Source organism: Anopheles merus, chromosome 3R (assembly GCF_017562075.2).
Source record: "Anopheles merus strain MAF chromosome 3R, AmerM5.1, whole genome shotgun sequence".
Taxonomy (NCBI): Eukaryota; Metazoa; Arthropoda; class Insecta; order Diptera; family Culicidae; genus Anopheles; species Anopheles merus.
Window position 1 is genome coordinate 43,083,795 of NC_054084.1, and position 20,398 is coordinate 43,104,192.

General features: G+C 40.6%; 1 protein-coding gene across 5 annotated transcripts in view; it reads left to right on the plus strand.

Annotated features, from left to right (window-relative positions):
• Positions 1–19,732, plus strand: part of LOC121595235 (mucin-5AC) — a 162,598-nt gene extending 142,866 nt beyond the window's left edge. For all 5 annotated transcript variants that reach the window (XM_041919023.1, XM_041919024.1, XM_041919021.1 and 2 more), the window contains 2 exons: positions 697–888; positions 17,197–19,732. In XM_041919023.1, the coding sequence (XP_041774957.1) occupies positions 697–888; positions 17,197–17,321 (317 nt within the window). In that variant the 3' untranslated portion in view covers positions 17,322–19,732. The remainder of the gene's footprint in view (positions 1–696; positions 889–17,196) is intronic.
• Positions 19,733–20,398: the final 666 nt, after the last annotated feature.

Below are 20,398 nucleotides of genomic sequence, written 5' to 3' on the forward strand. Positions count from 1 at the left end.
CAGCCAGTCTGCGCAACAAATGCAGCCTACAAAAATGCTCTCTTTTGACCCTGCCCAGAGCTGCCATGAGGTGCTTTGATTGACAGCGGATGCAGCGGGATTAAGTTTTGGAAGGAAGCAGTGCTGATTTTTGTTACTGTTGTTTTGCCCGCTCTTCCTTTGTAGATAATGCTCTTCTTTATCGGTTTCTATGGGTCAACACTGTGCACCGAGTAGAACGAGTGGTTGTACACTCGTGCTGTGCTTTCTGCTTTCTGTTCATCTTATCATAGAGTTTATCAGTTTGTAACACTCTCACCCACCCACCCACACACACACACCCTTAGCTTTTGTTGACCTTTTGTTACAGTTATGTTTCTGTTTTTATAACAAATCAAACGAAAAGACAAGAAGTAACACCCAACACCCCTTCCTTTTTGTCTAACTCAGTGGTGGGACTCTCATTACAACAACACCGGAAAGCTGGCACCCTTCCAACACTCACACACAGTACCGTTCAGACCTCATTGGAACACCCTTCACTCTGTACCCATTTCGTATCGTAACCATCCTCCTTCCTGCCCCGCAAGCTAATCATCATCTACTTCGTCCTCTTTCTATCCGTTTGCCAACCAATTTTGATATGATTTTTTTTTTTTTTGCTATCTTTTGTTACATCCCCATCACAATTCTTTCAATCGAACGCCGGTTCTGCAGGCAATTCCGGAACAAAGGATAAGGAATCGAAGAAGGACAAGGAGCAGCATCTGCAGCAACACCATCAACCGCATCATCATTCGCAACATCCGCAACACTACCACTATCAGCAGCAGCAGCAGCAGCAGCAGCAGCAACAGCATCACCGTGATTCGTCATCCGTCTTCCTGCAACGTTCGCCCGGTTCCGATGGTGAGTGACCTCATGGTTGTTTTCGATTACTTCTACCCAATTTTTTTTTATACAGCCTGTTGTTCCGCGATGCGATGCGCATCATTTGGCGCAATACTAATTGTATGGTGGGATTTGTGTTTCTTTTTTTTTGCATCAAACCATTCTCTACTCTATTATCACCGGAGGCTACCAATTTGACTTAGTAGAGTGAAAGGAAATATAGCTTTGAAGTTCTATACTACTTTGCTAAGACGGGAATTCCAATGTTAATTAAATTTAACAAAATATTTGAGGTTTTTTTATGAATATCGATCGGCATCGCGACTTTTTGCGGTTTGTCTACTAGCACTTATTGTTCTTATCATCAAAGCAAGATAAGCAAGAACCCCGGTATAGATAAGGATGAGGTAAAGTGGACAGAAATAGAATCTGATCCCAAATATCTGCTCGCCTGTTCGAAACAATCGTTACTGTGTACTTATTCATTCTGCTTTAGTACGTAAAGAGCAATATGCAATGTGTGTAAGTAATAAATGGCGCAAAACTCATTTGCACAAACCATAAGCTTTTGATCAAAATTGGGACACATTCACCGTAAATTGAGGGATGGAATTTGGTCTTTCGAATCGGATTTTTTACACTATTTTCTGATGTTCTTCTTCTTTGACACAACAACCGATGTCGGTCGGTCAAGGCCTGCCTGTACCACTAGTGGGCTTGGCTTTCAGTGACTTTTTGATTATATAGGATAGTCAGTCCTACGTATAGCAGACACGGGTCATTTGGGGCTTGAACTCATGACAGGAATGTTGCTAAATCGTACGATTAGACGACTGCACTATGAGACCGGTCCGAGCCCATATTCGAAAAAATGTGTTCAACGTTCGCTATCTTGTTAACTGTTTTAAGTGAAATCAATCTTGAAATGAAATCCTGCTTACAAGAATAGAATGCGCCTAATTATCACAACACATTCTCAACTAAAAACTATCACTCGATGAAAGGCCCATCAACAGCAAGAACAGACCATCGCTAGGAAACCTTTTTACCATACTTTCGCAACACCACACATACTCACAGCTGAATGCAGAATCAAAATCCCGGCCCACGCCCATGTCTTATCGCTTAGGAACCGGGTGGGGCGGGAGGGAAAAAGAACAAAATTCCGCCGACCTAAGGCACGGAGAGGAAATGGTGTGTTCGATTATTAGTTAGTTCGATGCGCACGTACGACATGCTGTGTGAATGGCGTGAATCACTCTCTCCCCACCAACCACGACCCGTCCACCTCCATCGCCACACAATTCGGTATCACTTTTTTCACTCGATACACACAATCTCGCGCTCCGCGCCGGATGCCATTTGTGCCACTACCATCACCACCACCAGCAGCACCAGCACCGTGTGCTGTTAGCGATAAGAGCAGTATCCTTATCGCCACGGGGCAAGGAACGGGAAGTGGCGGGCAGACAGCATGTGCATATGTGTCGGGTGGCGTTGGCGATATGGTTTCGCAATATGATTCCCTTCGCCCGGAAGCTTATCGAAAATCGACATCTTGCTGAGTAGTAGACTCCACCAGCACCACCACCGACGGAGCCAACCCAACCAACCAACTCACGCACCCATCTCCCCATTTTGTGCTGCCCAAGTTCCTTTTTAAAAAGTGGTACAGGCGTAGGCATGGTGATAAAGCGTCTGCAGATTGTTGTTGCTTTTGTTTGTCTAAGCAAATGGCAAACTTAATTATAGCCCATCAGAACAGACAGCTGTCAATGGAGTGGTTAACTAAAATTAAAGCAGCTTCCACTTTCCGACACATCGTGTCATTTATTACTACTGTCTTTACCCATAGGGTGCTAAAAAAACGGAAGCTTCCGAAAACTTCCGGTAGATTTTGCAATCATCAGCTCTCCATAGTGTGGAGAATGTGCATCACAACGTGACAGCTTTAGCATTATGATTCATTTTAAAAGTCCCCCACATCCTAAACACGTCGTCCGTCGTCGTCGTCTGTCGGAAGCGTAGCAGTGCATACAAAACAGCTCGACACAACAAACTGCACCATAACCGTTAAGAAGCCGATGAACTGCACCAGTTCTGCCAACATCATCCATCCATCCAGGGGAGAAGAAGGATGCGCATATCTCGCGTCTGCCGTGTTGCACACACTCGCACGATGCTCCATCGTTCGTCCTTTTAGGTGGGTGTGCTGGGTGGGTCCTGGGAATGCTTGTATGTGTGCTGTTGCGTTTCGGGACTCTCCACCCGGGTTAGGTTTATGTGTTCAGTGGCACCGCTACAGTGCCGTCTCGCGTGTATGTAGTACCTATGCCGGCCGGCAAACTGTGCCATTGACGCGGGACGGTCGCTGTACATAGCACGTCCTCCTCGGCAGACACACACACACACACGATATAAGAGCGGGCCAATTTTCCGGACTCTCTGGGAGTCTGCAACAGCGAGAGAACTCTTTCTCTCTCTCTCTCTCTCTCTCGGCTGCACACCATTGATGCACTCACTACTGCAATCGCTTGCATTGCCCAATGCACAGCGCCGCGTTGTGTGAGAGACAGGGCGATGTCTGTTATTTTGTGAAAAGTAATTTTCTGGACGCCGCGCCCTGAAATTCTATTCCCGCGTGGATGGGAATCTAGACCACACATTCACATTCCCGGCCGGTGGTTTAACACGCCATTCAACATCATGCTCGCTGGTAATGATGTGGTAGCGTTAAAAATAGGTGAAAGTTATTTCACTCGAAAGGGAAAAATCATGCCTTCGTATCAGACATCAGACAGCTACCACCCATCACCGGTCGTCTGCGAGAGAGAGCAAGGATATTAAAAATTAACACTATCGGGATGTGTTTTTGCTTTGTTTTTCTCCCGTCATTACATCCACTCACCCTCCTGATACAGGTGGTGTGCCCCAACGGAACGACGGCCAGACGAGTGGAAACATTTGTATCCTTGCACATTCTCGTGCTTTCTTCTCGCTTTTCCTTCTTTCCTTTTACACCACGGCTACAACAGTTGCAATGCAACAACCCGAGGCCCGGATTCCAACGACCTTTCCCAGTGTGTGTGTTGTTTTTTTGCCTCCCTCGCGCTCTTGCGTTGCTTTTGCCGTCGATGACTTTTTCGTCTGGCCGGCTCAGTCCGCCACAGAAGGAGCTTTTACCATCCATTCCCCGAATGAAGCTTTTCTTCCTTTTTCAGCCCAACACCTCCACCCAACAAGGGAGGTCATTTGAGTTCAATGGCACTTGGTAGTGATGGTGATGATGATGATGATGGTGTATGTTTCCCGACCGGGTAAGATGAACATTTTCCACCCAAGGAAAACTTGACTCTCGCACATTCGAATGGTATTTCTTGTGTGTCTGGCAGGACCAAAGTCTTTTGGAATGAATGTTGGGGCAAGGAAACTTTCCACAAATTTCACACCAAACGCGGACGATGATCGGAATGAGTTTTGGAGGGTTTCTCTCTCTTTTTTGCTGTATCTACTAAGGTGGATGCAAATGTGATCAGAAACGAACGGTGCTGCTTGTTCCCATGCTGGCTAGTTATTGGTGGTGGATGGAATGAATTGAGTTTGAAGTGTGGTTATCATTTATGTTGTCGCGTCTGGTGAGAAAGACATTTCTGTTCTGAGATGTAAGTGTCTGTTGGGTTGGGAGTCGACTTGGATGAAATAGCTCCTAGGCATTCAGCAGAAATGTTGGATAGGAAAATGCTGTACTCGATTGCCTTGGTATAACGATTTTATCGTATGAAAAACATCATTTTCTAGAATCATTTTACGACGCAGACGAACAGTGCCAATCAGGTCCTTTGTGATATATTACATATTGGGTTACAGTCTGAAAAAGTTACAGTCTGTTTCCGAGTTACTCGGATCTTGTTTAACGCAAAATTGAAGAAACGTGGGACTCTAAATTAGATGATTCTTGGTGCCAATTGTATTGATATGACATATGAACTCCCAAAGGGGAATACATTTCCAATATAAATAAAAGCAACAACAAAAATTACGTTTGCATTAGCAAAATCATGAATTGGAACCGTGTCCACTGTTTTCGGTGCTCCACCAAGCAAAAACACCAAAACTCAAAGCAATCATTTTAGACGATTTTCGCCGCGGAATTTCGATTTGACACCCTAGTCAGCGAATCGGGTCAACATCCCCCAACTGCGTCCCATAGAATTTTTCTGAACCAACGTGATGTAAAAGCTCTACTCCAACAATTTGTGATTCGCGAAAACTGAGGAGGAATTCTTAGAAATCGAAGATAGAACTTAAAAATATGCCTGCACGCATGACTTCGTCCACCATGGAAAATTTGTAATAAATCGTAGGATTTATTTTTGCAAGTAAATTTAAATTAGTACCTTTCAAAGGATGTTTTTAAAGAGCAATTAATTGTTTTTAAAGAGCAATCTTAAAATCTGTCTTAGTTTTATTTTTCTATAGCCATCGTAATAAAAGTTAGTTTTATTATGTTAACGTTACAATAAAAGTATAACTTGTTAATTTTCTGTATCAATTATTTTATAAAACTAGTTTAACGACTACCCATTAATTATCCATTTACGATAATCATTTTGGTTCAAAATCACGATACGATACCTACGCAGATGTTCGAGATACGCTGTTTCCGGATGTTCAATGTCAGAACCGTTAGACTCATAAGTTGGAAAATAAAATTCCGCGGACTACAATTCCATGTTACGATAAAAATCCCCTTTAGAGTGCTTTCATTTTTTGTGAGTTGTATACCGATTAAAGTAAATCACATTTTTACAGCCACATCGAAAGAATGTCATTCTTTGCTTATATACAATTTGCAAATACTGCACAACTCTCACTCTTCCTGCTCTCTCTCTCTCTCGCTACTTCATTGCTCGATTGAAAAATACACACACGGTTGTAAACATGGGATTTTCATTGCGAATGCAAATTAAACTTGTCCACCCAGGGCAGAAGCTGCTTCCCGTGGGATTTGTGCGACGTGTTAAATATTCATCCAATCGTGCAAAAACGAACGAGCTCACGCAAATGTGATTAAAAAAGAGGGGATCAGGGTTTTATTTTTCACAAACTTTGAAGTAAATTTGTCTAAAACAGCTTCTACTATACAGTGCAGCATGAACACATTGGACACAACAACTTGGTTGTTAGTTTACTACCCACTAACTCGATTGTAGCCTTAAACCCTTTTATTATGAATATCCACATCTGCTCCTCAGACAACCGTAGCCGTCTTGCTCTTCTTTTAGTGACTCACGTGGGTTTCCTCGCCACTGTGTAGTGAGTCATGCGGTTTTTTCCTCCCATCGTCCCTCTCCGGTGGGGCACTCGTGGCTACAACACTAAACAAGCGGGGCCCAGAATCGAAACCATATGTTGCCGGTCGCAACATGTATATATTGCCGTACACGCTCGTCTGCCTAGCAGCAAAACGCGCTACTGCCATGAAGCTGTGTCTGCCGCCTGTTTTTCCTCCTTTCCTGCGCACACAATTGCGTGAAGCTGAGGATGGCGATGACGAAGATGATGATGCTGCGCTGCTGCTGCGCAGAAAGCGCTGACGCCATCGACGTGGAGTAGAATTTACTTCCACACACTCTACCGGATCACTACTACACCACCCCGGGTATCGCGTGCCGGGTTTGTGTCGTCATCGGGCAAGCTCTCCCGGTGATGGTTGTCAATTTTTCCTAATGATTTTTCCACCACCGGCACAGAGGGCGAGCGGTTTGGGTACGACCACTGCCAACGCAACCGGGTTTTGCAATTTTGTCATACGCAAAGCAAGGCACTGTGTTGCCAAAGGAAACACATTTTGTTTGCATACCTAATCGTATGCACACTCCATATGTGTGTGTGTGTGTATGTATGCACCCGGTTTGCTTGTGCTCTGCATCAGCCTCTGCTCTGGTTAGAGTTTGGCACGGTCGACATCGTTTTGCGCTGTGTTTCGTTCTTAATGAGCTCAAAATGTGTTTTGATTTGTGGGAGAGTTTTGGATTGCAGAGCACTGTTGGCTTGTATGTTATTGTAAGTGGAAGGAAGATGCTGGCAAATCATCGCTTCCATGTGTTGGCCATATTTCAAGCTGTTGGTGTATAGCAAAGATTAAGTGTATTTGCTTGTTAAGAGGAGAGTACAGTTAAGAACTTATTCAACAAATTTAAGCTGTTTGTTTGAACGTGGGCAAAACCACAGATGCGAGGTAGTGTTGAGTTTTGGCGTGTAGTAGGTATAAGGGTATAAAGTAAAACTACACTATCAAATATTAAAACCGCAAAATAAGATCTTTGCAGAACCTCAAAACTGTTTCAGAAAAAGGCGTTTTCAAGTAAATTAATCATATTTGCAATCAATTATAGCACTAACAGAAACATGCACTCACCTTCTCGATAAACCATAAAATACTGTTACTTCCCGTAACTGTTTTACAACTGTTTCCCTCGGTTCACACTCCACTTCCAAACACCACTTCTTCAGCACATCCCAAAAACTTGAACTGCAGTACATCCCAATTCAATCTCATACCCCTTCGAACCAATTTCTCCACCGAACCGAAGCTGTATGTGTGTGTCTGTAAGACTCTGCCAATGCACTTCTCCCTGTGAACGCGTGTGTGCATTCTGAATCTTCAACCCCCATCATCGCATCATCACACGGGCCTTTTTCGTGGGCGCGCAGGGCGATTTCGATTTCAGTTCCACTGGCTGGCGCAGCTATAAATAACACACTCACACTGGAATGGGGTGCCAAAGAAAAGAAGAGGAAAAGGTTAAGGGGTAGCGACGGAGGGAGGGCAGAAATTATCGCTTCCTCCGTAGGTGGGGCTGGGTGACACAGATCCGACGGATTTGTAACCGCAACGACAAAGAACTGTGTGCAGCCCGATGCACTTCGGCGTAGAATGAAAATAAATGTTGCAATGTGGGAACACTGCAATGTAATGGCGCGCGGGGGTTGGTCGCAAATATGTCCCATGAAGAGTGATTTGAGTGTGTGTGACTCGGAGGACAAACAGGAAGGATTTTTTGTTTCATATTTTTCAGTGACCTCAATTTCAGTTTTTCTTCTACTTTCCATCCTAAATCAATATTTGTCACTCGCGAGGGCGGCGGTTGGGGTTTAATAAGCGATCGCAAAAGCATTTTCTGCTAATTTGTTTTCGTAGTGGAATTCAAAATTTTCAAACAATTATCATCCCCTCAATAACAACAGCGTTCTTCCCTTCTTTGTATGCTACGACTCATTCTTGCGAAACGAAATGTCAACCGTGTAATTAAGGTCGAGCGCATTTCCACAGGAAATATTAATATTCATTTTCGATGAAGGTACACACTGCTTCCCATCAACCAACCCACAAGGAAACCATTTCTTATGCGGCTTCTTCGCCATGCTGCCCCAAGTGGAATCCCCTACGAATAGCCTCACCAGAAACGGTTGACCGTTCAATTACTTCACTCCTCAATCGGGTAAGAGGATGCTTTTGTTGTTGGTCCTTCGGTCCTCACAGCAGCCGTCTGCGCTATAATACAAATTCACTTTTCACGGCGCGTTTCGTACACGACTTTTCCATAAACAGCAACATCCTCCTCTCTTCTTCGCTCGTGTGGCAAAGTGCGCCCCGTGGGCGTTCGTATGTCGATCGAAGCTGACGTCGAAGTGGACCATTTTCACGACAGAAAACGTTTGGCAGAGTTTTGTATTATTCTCTCATTGCCAGCTCGCTGGTGGAGCTACATTTTATTTGGAGAAAAATTGAAAAATGCCAGTTGAGTCGTTTTCCTCCTAGTCCACCCGACCACGTTCCCCTGGGCTAGGATAGGAATTTGCGTGGAAGGCACAAAGTGTGTTGTTTGATTTGGAAGATCGCACGATGAAGCAAAAGTTGAGGCGTAGGGAAATATTTTCCAATTTTGCTTTATGCTTTATGCGCTTGTGTACGACAAAGGAAAGACAATATTTTGCCATTTTGATGTTTGATGCTGTGGAACACGTTTGAATCATGGTTTGAAGAAGCTCAGAATATGGCTGCAGGCATTGGCATGTTCTTGTTATTTTGCCTTTCCGTCTTTGTTGTGCCTCCTGCGAGCTCAAAATATTTGTCCGTGGCACCGTACATGAAGTTTTATTGAAAAAGAGATTTTGTTTAATAAAAAGCGAAACAATGATTGAATAATTGACCATGGCATTGTTTGTTAGGCTGGTAATGGCAACCAAATTCATGAATATTTGACAGTGCACAAGATATATTTAAATACAGACAAGCCCCGAAATATACTAATAGGGTAAGTGTACAGTGGTGTATAGTGGTGTAATTTGTAGTGGTACAGATGTGTTTTAATGGATTTAAAGTGTCAAGAAGGACAATTCCTGAATATTTTAACACATGACAGTTGGAATATATTTTATCTTTGCAATCACAACCATTTTTACAATGAAACACGTGAAATTTACGAAAAAATACATATTTTGTGAATGCTTCGTTGTTCCTATATTGGTGGTATGGTTCCTATAGTCGTCGTATTGTGTTCCTATAGTGGTGGTAAACAAAGATACCTCCAAAACAGTTTATAATATCAATGAAGCTTAGTTTCGAAGCTGTTTTCGTATGAATAGCAAGGATTGCTGGCATAATAATTATTTCTTGCGTAAATTGATCGTAAAAAATGTATAAATTTAATTGATGAAACTATTGACTAAAGTACTGTATAACACCTGTCGACAAACCCACACCCGGAACAGAAAGCTTGATTTGAGGTCGATTTTTCATTCAGCGAAATAAGCGAATTTTGGCCTTTTTATGGTAAATTACCAACATAAAACTCATTTTTCTTGCTTACTTTAATGAAACCAGTACGACATGTTAAAAATGTCGTCGAAAAAATCTAAAACAACCTGTTTTTATTGATTTTAGAACTAGGACCACTATAGGAACATGCCTGTTTGGTCTACCTATAATGGCACTATGGTAAAAAAAAACACTTAAAAATACGTAAATATGGTCAAAAGCCAATGAATTTGAATAAAACAATAACATTGCATAACAGTTATGTTGAAAAACTAGTAATTGCGTAGTTATGTGGTCATTTAGAACGTTTCGAAATATGAAAAAATATAAGTTTCGTTATGAAATCCTAAGGATTCTGGAAAAATGTTGACACATTTCACAAAATAATGGATTTTTCGGTCACTAAGAAACGGAATGGCCCCATTTCATTTTTAAATCCTTTGTAAAAGGCTAGATAACATTTCACACTGTAGTAGATAACTTAACTACTGTTAATTTATCGTATGAGACGCATTTTAGTGCAATACCACCACTATTGGTACTAGCTCATACAAAATGGTACAAAATGGCCTCATAGCTTATCAGTATTGCCAGGCCTATGTAGTACTATGGTTACGAGCTATTATTGTTATGAACCATTACCGTTGTCAAAAGGCTGCATTTGCACTTCATGTGCCTATTAAATGTGCGAAGACGATATTCTGATACGAGGATTTAAAGAACTTTTCAGACAGCCCCAAAATTGGCACATATCTTGAGTATAATTATTAAATTGTATTAGAATTATTAAACTTTAGAGCTGCGATGATGTCCACTGAAGGAATGAGTAAATATCATATACTGCTTTGCTAAGTATGGTTTCATTTTCATATTCTCTCAATTCTACATAAACAATGATGTATGGTGAAGAATTTGACATGCGACATGGATTTGTTCGAGGTTACGTAAAAATGGTAGATTTTATTTTAGGTCCAATGACAAATCTTTAATTTGATTTTTCGCAATCGAATGCATGGTGTAGTGGTTGAAAGCGGAAACAACAATTAACCAAAAACGAATACTTTTAAATATTTGTTGAAAACAAAATGATGGAAGGGACATTCCCATACCCTTTCAGTCATTAGTTTTTCTTTTTTTTTAAATCAAAAGGAATCGCCGCAACCACTACATTCTTTCAGACTGTTGAGTAATCTTTTTAAAAATATTTTTTGTATATGTTGAAAACTGCATACTGAAATACTCAAGTTACGAACACCCATCCATTGACCTGGGGCCCGCGAGAATATTTTTAACTGTAAACAGGACCGCGATCCAAAATAAGTTTGTCACTGTTTTAACGTATCTTTCGATGTCCGATTTGTGCTATTATATCTCAGACAATGTGAGTTACTCTGCATAAACCTAAGCTGGATTATGTTTTGCTAAACTAGTGATTATTGATTCTTAAATAGCCATATTGATTAGTAATTTATATTTCTGTAAATTGTGGAAGCTGAATGCAGTTCATGTATATTTTTAAAATATTTACGTACTTAACATTAATAATTAAATGGTTCTTTAAACACGAAAGAAACGTTGCATTAAATATGTGGGTTACGTGCTAGATATGCAAACAGCTCAACAAATTGGCCCTTCGAACCGGATTTTTTCTTCTTCCATTCGTTAACCTACATATGAGTATGATGACACAGGCGTACTTACTACTACGACGCTCTGCGTGAAAGTTTGTTTTAACAGTTACCAAAATTCGATATCGATTGAATTAATTATAGATTTGTAAAGTTTCCATTTTCCCACCCGAGAGACCTTGCAGGCGGTCCAAAAATGTACAATTTGCTCCAAATTTCCGATGCACCTATGGTCCCACCTTCAAAATTTCACCCTCTGCTAACAACAAGTACGATGGCATACAGTGAGTGTACCACATTTCACCACCAACACCAACGCTGCACGACTGCACACCACATACACACATACACACCCAGTGGCCGCTCATTAATATTACAGCATCAATTTCGATACCGAAATCATATAATTCACGCTCTATTCGCTTCAATACTGCTAGTGTGTGCGCTGGTGCATGCACAAGGTTCACAGGTCTTGCACCCGGCCGCTGCGATCTTCGGCGTCGTTGTTGTCGTTTTAGCATGTACACTAGCAGTCGAACTTTCCCTATCCGCCGTCGATAAGTAATTAGCAAAACTAAAATTAAATAGGAAGGCTGTGGGCTGTGGAAGGCATCGAAAAAGGCCTGTGGCACCCCGGAAACACACACACACACATACACATTCCGTTATTCGATTCGATTGGCCTGGGAGCATTCGACTGACCGAGCACAGGAGCAACTGACCAGAGCAGCGGCAGCAGCAGAGACAGTGTAGAATAAATAAATATTTCGAACCGGAATAGTTCACTTGGCCTGGCCCCGCACCGTGTGGCCTCTCCTAAGTACAATCCAGCAACAAAAAAGTGCTATAAATCGTTCAGCGTAATTGAGCTCGGTTGGTTCGCGATCGGTTGGTTCGTTGGTTTGGTTGACTAAGGCTAGGTTTTGCCTCGTTTTGGCGTTTTTTCACCGTTTTCTTTGGTAAGGTGCTATGAAGCGCTCTTTGGAAGAAGAACGCACTGGAGGAAAATATACCGATACTGCTGATGATGTTGTTGATGATGATGATGATGATGCTCGTCGGTTGCTAACGCGCGTGGAGTCTTTTCCCTGTGGAAGCTTCAATTCAATGAACTTATCGTAAAGATTTGTGGTGTTGGATTAATAGCGGGAAAGCGGGAAATAGGCAAGGGGGCGACGAACAAAATTCCTCCATACCGTATCATCTCACTCTCTCTCTCTCTCTCTCTCTCTCTCTCTCTCTCTCTTGCCCTCCTGATCCCCCCCGCTGCTAGCCCGCATTGAACCGGAAAAGAAAAGTAATTAAAGCTGGATTCTTCCTTCCACCTTTCAGAGAAAAGCATAGGTGTGGATTTTCGAAGTGGTGGAACACCGCAGTGGTTAAAAACTCTCTTTGAGTGCGGTCGGTTGGTTCTCGCATGTTCTTTAGGAACGCTATCACTTATGATCGGTGTGGTGTTTGTTCTGGCCGTTTTGTTGTTTTTTTTTGGGAAGGTACTACCGGTTGGTTTTTTTGCTGTTGGTTTGGCTTAATTTCTCAGTCTCAGGCCACAAAAGCCGTTTTTTGGGCATTGTTGCGTTCAATATGTGCGCGCGTAACTGTTTTGTTCGGAGGAGCAACAAAACGCATTGAATGCAGTTTCGGAATCCCGTTTTTAAGGGGGTATGTTCCAATTTGTTCAATAGATTGTCTAAGCTTGCTTACTAGCAGGTTCTTAGTAGAATGATACTAGTTTTGAGTTACGATTTTTGTAAGTCTTTAGTATTAATCTGTTTTTTGCTGTTGGTTTGGGTTAGTCATTGAGTTAGTCATTGAGATATGTGGATTCGGTGATACGCGACTTTGTCAGTTATTTGAGCAAATTGTACTGATTTGACCCATCAAATTTTTTCTGGATGGTTTAAATTTGTAATATATGGTCAGATTAAAAAGTGATTTTTTTGGTCAAAATCTATGGCGTTAATCAAAATTGAACGAACATCATTGATAAAATAGAGACCGTGAAATCCAATTTTCGCAGAAATTCTAGAAGCGCGGTAATTTGCGGCCGTTTTCAGTACCAATAGTGGTGGTATTGTACTAAAATGCGTTGCATACGATAAATTAAAAGTAAGCAAGTTATTTATGTTAGTGTGAAATGTTCTCTGGCCTGTAACAAAGGGTTTAAAAGTTCCATTACTTAATGAACGAAAAATCCATTATTTTGTGAAATGTGTTAACATTTTTCCAGAATCCTTAGGATTTCATAACGAGACTCATATTTCTGTTAACGTTCTAAATGACCACATACCCATGCAATTACTAGTTTTTCAACATAACTGTTATGAAATGTTATTGTTTTATTCAAATTCATTGGCTTTTGACCATATTTACGTATTTTTAAGTGTTTTTTACCATAGTGCCATTATAGGTACACCAAACAGGCATGTTCCTATAGTGGTCCTAGTTCTAAAATCAATAAAAACAGGTCGTTTTAGATTTTTTCGACGACATTTTTGACATGTCGTACTGTTTTCATTAAAATAAGCAACAAAAATCTGTTTTCTGTAAGTAATTTACCAAACAAAGGCCAAAATTCGCTTATTTGGCTGAGTGAATAATCGACTTCAAATCAAGCAAACTCTTCTGGGTATGGGTTGACGACAGGTGTTATTCAGTACTTTAGTCAATAGTTTCATCAATTAAATTTATACATTTTTTACGATCAATTTACGCAATAAATAATTATTATGCCAGCAATCCTTGCTATTCATACGAAAACAGCTTCGAAACTAAGCTTCATTGATATTATACACTGTTTTGGAGGTATCTTTGTTTACCACCACTATAGGAACACAATACGACGACTATAGGAACCATACCACCAATATAGGAACAACGAAGCATTCACAAAATATGTATTTTTTCGTAAATTTCACGTGTTTCATTGTAAAAATGGTTGTGATTGCGAAGATAAAATATTTTCCAACTGTCATGTGTTATATTGATATATTATACTGTGATATAATATATATGATATATTACACTAGATATACTGTGATATATTGAACACGAGTTGGTTGCACACAATGTCACCAAGCATGCGATGGTCGCACCAACTGTTTGAGGCTCGCCTCTGATCTTTGCAGTAGAGCTCGTGACGCTGAGATGATTTTGTTTCAGCCAGAATTTGTCATGACTATGTCAGTGACATTTTGCAAAATTGATCACAGTAAAAAAAAGTCAGAAATATTCCGAAATTGGCCTTCCTGACACTTTAAATCCATTAAAATACATATGTAACACCATAAATTGCACCACTATAGGTACATTTACCCTACTTGGTTTTCCAAGATTTTTTAAATAAATCGGCTGGAAGAAGCATAGCTTAAGAGTGCTCCCATCAATGAAGTGAAGAAAGTGGTATTTCCATAGATGATTTGCGATATATCCAGAAAGCCTCAAAGTCAGAAAAAGGGTGAAAATATGAGAAGATCGACCTTAGGGTACTGCCACTAATCATCTATTAAAACACATGTCATCTTTGCGGTTATCTAACGAAAGAAGTCCCTATCACTGACTTACCCCACACATTTTTTCTTTTCACCTTCTTTCTAAGCAGATAAAAATAAGCACTCAAGTTTATCTTGTCTTATAATCTACAATCTAATTCTGTTTCATTCAATTTTTTGCAGACCGGGCAGTATGTTTGACATGTCATGTCTTTTAAGTGTCATAGATATATTTGTTTTACGTACTTTGTGCCTTGGGCAAGCAAAAAATCCAGATTAATAAGAGTGCACATATAACAGGATAACTAGAAAACGAGTTTTCTTTTTTGTTGCTGCATTTTTAGCTGCATAAATAATAGGTTATTATATTTTTTGTCATCATTGTCGCTCTTTTTCACACCTCGCACCATCCAGAATCGATTAACACTGCAGAATGTGCTGAGTGGCATGTAAAGCAATGACCATCATTTCGAAATGTGCTAGCTAATCATACGATGCTGTAGTACCCTTTTGAGCCATTGATATATATCCTGCTAATATTATTCATGCTCAATCGATTTATGTTCAGACGAGTGAATTGATTTTCTAGTGTCGTTGCTAACATTTCCACCCATCCGAAAATGTCTTGCCGATTTGCTTTCATTCGATGGTAAAGATTTTCTCCCTTCTCGAGGTTATCTACGCAAGATGCCGGTTTTGCACTTCCCACCATCCATGACGCATGCTCACTTTCGGCACAGCATCACAGAATCCCAAAAGGGATGGATGCTTTGCGGACAGAACATACACAAAAAAACCTTCCAAGACGACACTGCAGCTAAACCCGCAGCATGCTAGGGCGCGCGTCGTTGTACCTTTTACTACTGCTGTTACTACTACTGCTGCTGCTGCTGATGTTGCTGCTGCTGCTAGCGGTGACCAACGAACCGAAACCGTAACCACGTGTTTTGAATGCCAAACACCATTTGCAAAGTAACAGCACGCAAACCACGATAGAGCGAAAAGTCCTTCAAGAATGCTTTGCGTAGTGAGGCGTTACGCTCGATATCAAACGGAAAGTGAACGAAATGTAGGTTTCCGGAGGAATCTGTTTTTTGCTGCTTTCTCGTGCGAAGTAAGCCTGATTGGGCAGCAATGGCTGTGCCTAACCTCGATTCCTCTTGTATCCCGTGTCCCCTCATCCCATCGCCTATCATCTGCTATGTTGCGATGATTGATGGTACCACTGACTCCTTTCCGTTTGTTGATGTGACTGAAATTGTGCCTTTACGCCGAAGAATTTTCCGAACGGCGATGGCTACGGTCAGAATAGGAAGGAAATCTCGCTTATGGGCGGAAATTGGACCACTCGCGGAATGGTGCACACTAAAGTGCAGCCCTCAGGAGGTTTGTTGCAAGCGAGTAAGCAGCAAAATATGATCGATGATTTATGGTGATATGGTTGTAAGATGACGGAGATTAGGTGAATTTTTCCTTTGATATCAGCATGAGGTCAAATGTGAGAGTTTTATTAAGGATACCAGAGCAAAGGCATTCAATCTGGAGTTTCCTACAAATTGATTTGAAGCTTGCATTAAAGCTGTAGTTTACTATCGGCCATCAAATAAATAACATCCAAACACTATACGAAGCACAATCCATCAATGATCTTTCGTCGATAGTACCCTAACATACGCTAGCAGCAGCAGCAGTAGCAGCAGCAGCACGTGCCTGGGAAATAATTAACGTCCACTTTGCCTTCGCTTTCGATTGCCTTTAAATGTGATTACACATTAGAACCGAAGGCGAAGAGAGAGACGAAGGCAGGAGGCGACTACTACTGCTGCTGCTTGCAAAGCACACCGTTTACGAGAAGAAAGAAAATATCCCTTTTCTTCACTCACAGCCATCGGTGTTCTTACCGTACACACGGCGTTAGACATTTGCTTGTGTACGGCGGCGACATTGTAACCAATAATCGGGCCACGTTTTTGCCCACTCCAATTTGCCGTATTCTAGCGGCGGCAAGAGAACGTGCCGTACCGCGCCTGGTACCTTCTACTGCGTGCCTATGTAAACTACCGTAGGCCATAGACCATCGGATTCATCTTTGGCATTTGCGTGGCGCTGGAACGTGAAAGAACGCGATGCTGTGTGTGAGATGTAGATTGTTGGGCCATTTTTTTCTTCTTCTATCCATTATTTGTTCGAATGCGAATCTAGTGGAGGCACGTTTCATTTACTGGGGCGTGTACTGGGGGGCAAAGTAGAGGAACAACTACCAACTCTGAAGGTTGGCTACCGTAGTACTATAGGCATTGTGTTATAGAGCATATATTACATGCATTTGCGTTTAATTTTTATTTTAGTGTTTACTACTTTCTTTCTCCCCTTTTCACAACAGTGACCGATTCGCGGAGTTTCCCACAACAATCGTCCCAGCACACGACACCGACGACCCAGAAGAAGAAAGGTTTCTTCAAGAGCTTCTGGAAAAAGTCCCGCCACTATTCGCTCGAGAAGCAGTAAAGGTTTCGCTTTCCAGCTCTTACACACACGGAACAGCGCCTTCCCAAACCCGTGGTAGACAGAAAAATGTAACTTCTACTCTCTGTCCTCTGTCGTGTACTGGAGTAAGAATGGAAGTTCTTTCCTAACAGACCGCGATCGAGCGGCGTGAGTGGCAAGCGACGGAAAGGTACGTACCTTTTTACAATGACCCTTTTGGCCGGAGACACCTTCTTTACATCGTGTCACACCTTCTGTGCCCGCATCGTAGAAACATCGCACAGGACAGAAACATCGGTGAAAAGAGAGCTTTTTTCTCAGTGAACAAAAACAAACACAACATAACGCTGTGTTTCAGCGATTCCAAACAAACCCCGAACTAGAACACTAAACAGTAAAAACAGCACAAATAAGGCGAAGGTAAATGTAAACTGGAATTTTGTTGAGTGAAAAGTGAAAAAACAGGTGCAACTAGAACCTACTCTAGTACGTATACATTTTAACAACCCAAATGAAACCTCCTGCAAACGCAGAACCTATTCTATTCTCGCACGCGATGGCAAATATTGAATGAAGAACGAACGGGCGGAAACTGTGGGACAAAGTTTTTAAATCATTACTTTCATTTTGTCAACTACAAGCAAACAGTAGGAACGAGACCATCTTAAAACGTTCCATTCTTTTTGAAAATATCTTTGATAACCGCCAACTAACGTGTTTTCAATAACATCCAACAAGTATCATTTGTTACAAAATTCGGGATATGTTTGCATATTTTTGTTATCAACCTGCAGTAAGTACTTTTTTGCAATAAAAAAACGGAGAAGATAAATCTCAATTTACTATGAATTGTGTGTAGTGTTGTTGTGTGCGTTGCAAGAATGATTTAGAATAGAAGAAAATGATTGTGAAAGTTTAGATTGAAATTGGTACTAGAAAGTTTGCATAGAACAAAAGATAGAAAGTGATAAGCAAAATGAAGAGCAAAACAAAAAAACTGTCGAATGAATGAAATTAACGACTTTTGGGGGGAGGAAGTGTAAACCAGAAAAGAAGGTAATAGGCAAACCCAATGATATTAATTAGAAGAAAAAGGGCATGGCACAAAAAAGTTGATAAGACGGACAAAAACTAAAAGATGATAAAGACAACAACAAAAAAGAATATCCTTCTCGCTTTCCATCTGCGAAAGAAGGCTTCATTCGGCTTCAAACCAGTGAATGTACAAGGTAAAACGTACTAAACCCAGTGAAAAGGACCCGTGCTCTCCGAAAAGTGTGTCCAGTAAAGCGATAGGTTCGTGTGTAGAAGAAAAGCGGTCAACGACGCGGGGCGTGTGTATCGATTCAGTTTTGGTTTTCTCGATCCTGTCTATCCTAAGTGATTTGTTAGATTTTGCTTTCTCTTGTACAGACTGTTATGAAATATGTTATGGTAGCTTTAAGCGTTATTTTTTTCTTTTATTTTTTTCTGTTTTTGTTTGTTTTTTGTTTGTTTTTTCTTAGCTTCGCTTTTTCTAACTGATACATAGAGATTATTTTCCCACTGTTACTTTTTCCTTTTTTACCAATTGGTAGATTTCGCAGTAATACAGTTATGCTTTTGTTAACCTTAACTTAAGTAAACCGCCTGGAATGCGTCTTTCGAATGCGTTACCCAAAAACTGAATCACATAATAAAAAAAAACCCAATTTATCTCCTGAAACAAACAAACGAAACGAAAAGACATTTTTTATCACAGCGCTATCCGGAAACGTAAATATTAAAATAAATCTTAACAATGTCAAACTCCTCACAGTAAACAAGTGAATGCTATTGCACACGTACATACACACACTCACATACACCGTGTCAACAAACGTTCACAATACACACACACACATGAAAACGTCTTTTCAAAGAGCAGCGGTACCCTTTTAGAATGACAGAAAACGTTAATAACAAAACATTTAAGAAAAACACGCTTTCAAAATAATGTCAACGTAAATGAGGGAGATAGTAAGCGATGCGATGCGATAAAACATAAGTAAACAAAAAAAAAGAAATAAAGGTTAAACATAACATAATAAAGAATGTAACGAAGACAAACAGTGCGAGAACGATAATGTTAATTCAAAGCACGAGCGCGAAATGAACCAACCTAAACCTAAGAGTCCCATCTGCTAATAAACAAACAAACAAGCAGCCTGCATAAACTGAAAAAAATCATCCTCTGGCCCTCCTCGTTGGTGGATGATAGAGGTCATCCACCATCATTACACTCCTTCCTTCCATCCTTTTAACAATCAGCATTACACGGCAGAAGAAAATGGAAAACAAAACCCCTTACAAAAACCGCAAACAAACCCCTAAAAAATGTATCTCACATTTTGCTTACAATTTGTATCGAAACAGTTAGCATAAATAAAAATCACACTCTAGTACTCAGCGAGCGTTGTTGTGTTTTTGGTATTCTTTTTTAACTTCGACGAATAGTCACAGTTTGTAATGTGGGAAATTATTGATAAGAATTTCAGCCCATTTCGAGTTTAAATCCGAGAAAGAAAAGAAACAAAATTGTAAATAAAAACGTTATTGAATAGAACGAAATGTTTTGCACAAATCCGAGAGTTATTTTTCCCTTTATTTCATGTAAAGCGGAACCCCTCATAACGAGTTTATTCCCTTCCAGTGACTGACTCGTTATGCGAGAGGCTCTTTTTCTTGTGAATTACATCAAAAGTGAAATAATTGATTCCATACGCCATTGAGAAAATGAATATTATCTTTATAATTCTTACAATTGGGAAGAAATTTGTAGTTCACTATTTGTCATTATTATTGGTCCATTTTTTTGAAAAATTGGTCGATTGTTTTAGTTTCTTACTTTATAAAACACGTTTTAGATTGGTTTGTGTCGGTGTGTTTCGCTATTAGATTTTTTCAGCTAGACTTTTCTTTTAATTCTAAAAACCCAATTTCATCACAATTGAAATTTTGTTATTTATTTATTTATTTATTCATTTATTTATGTATCGCTACTACGACACATTTCCTCCGCGCAATAGTTTTATATTAAACGATGCTTAATATTGAATGATTTGTCAGAACGATAATCA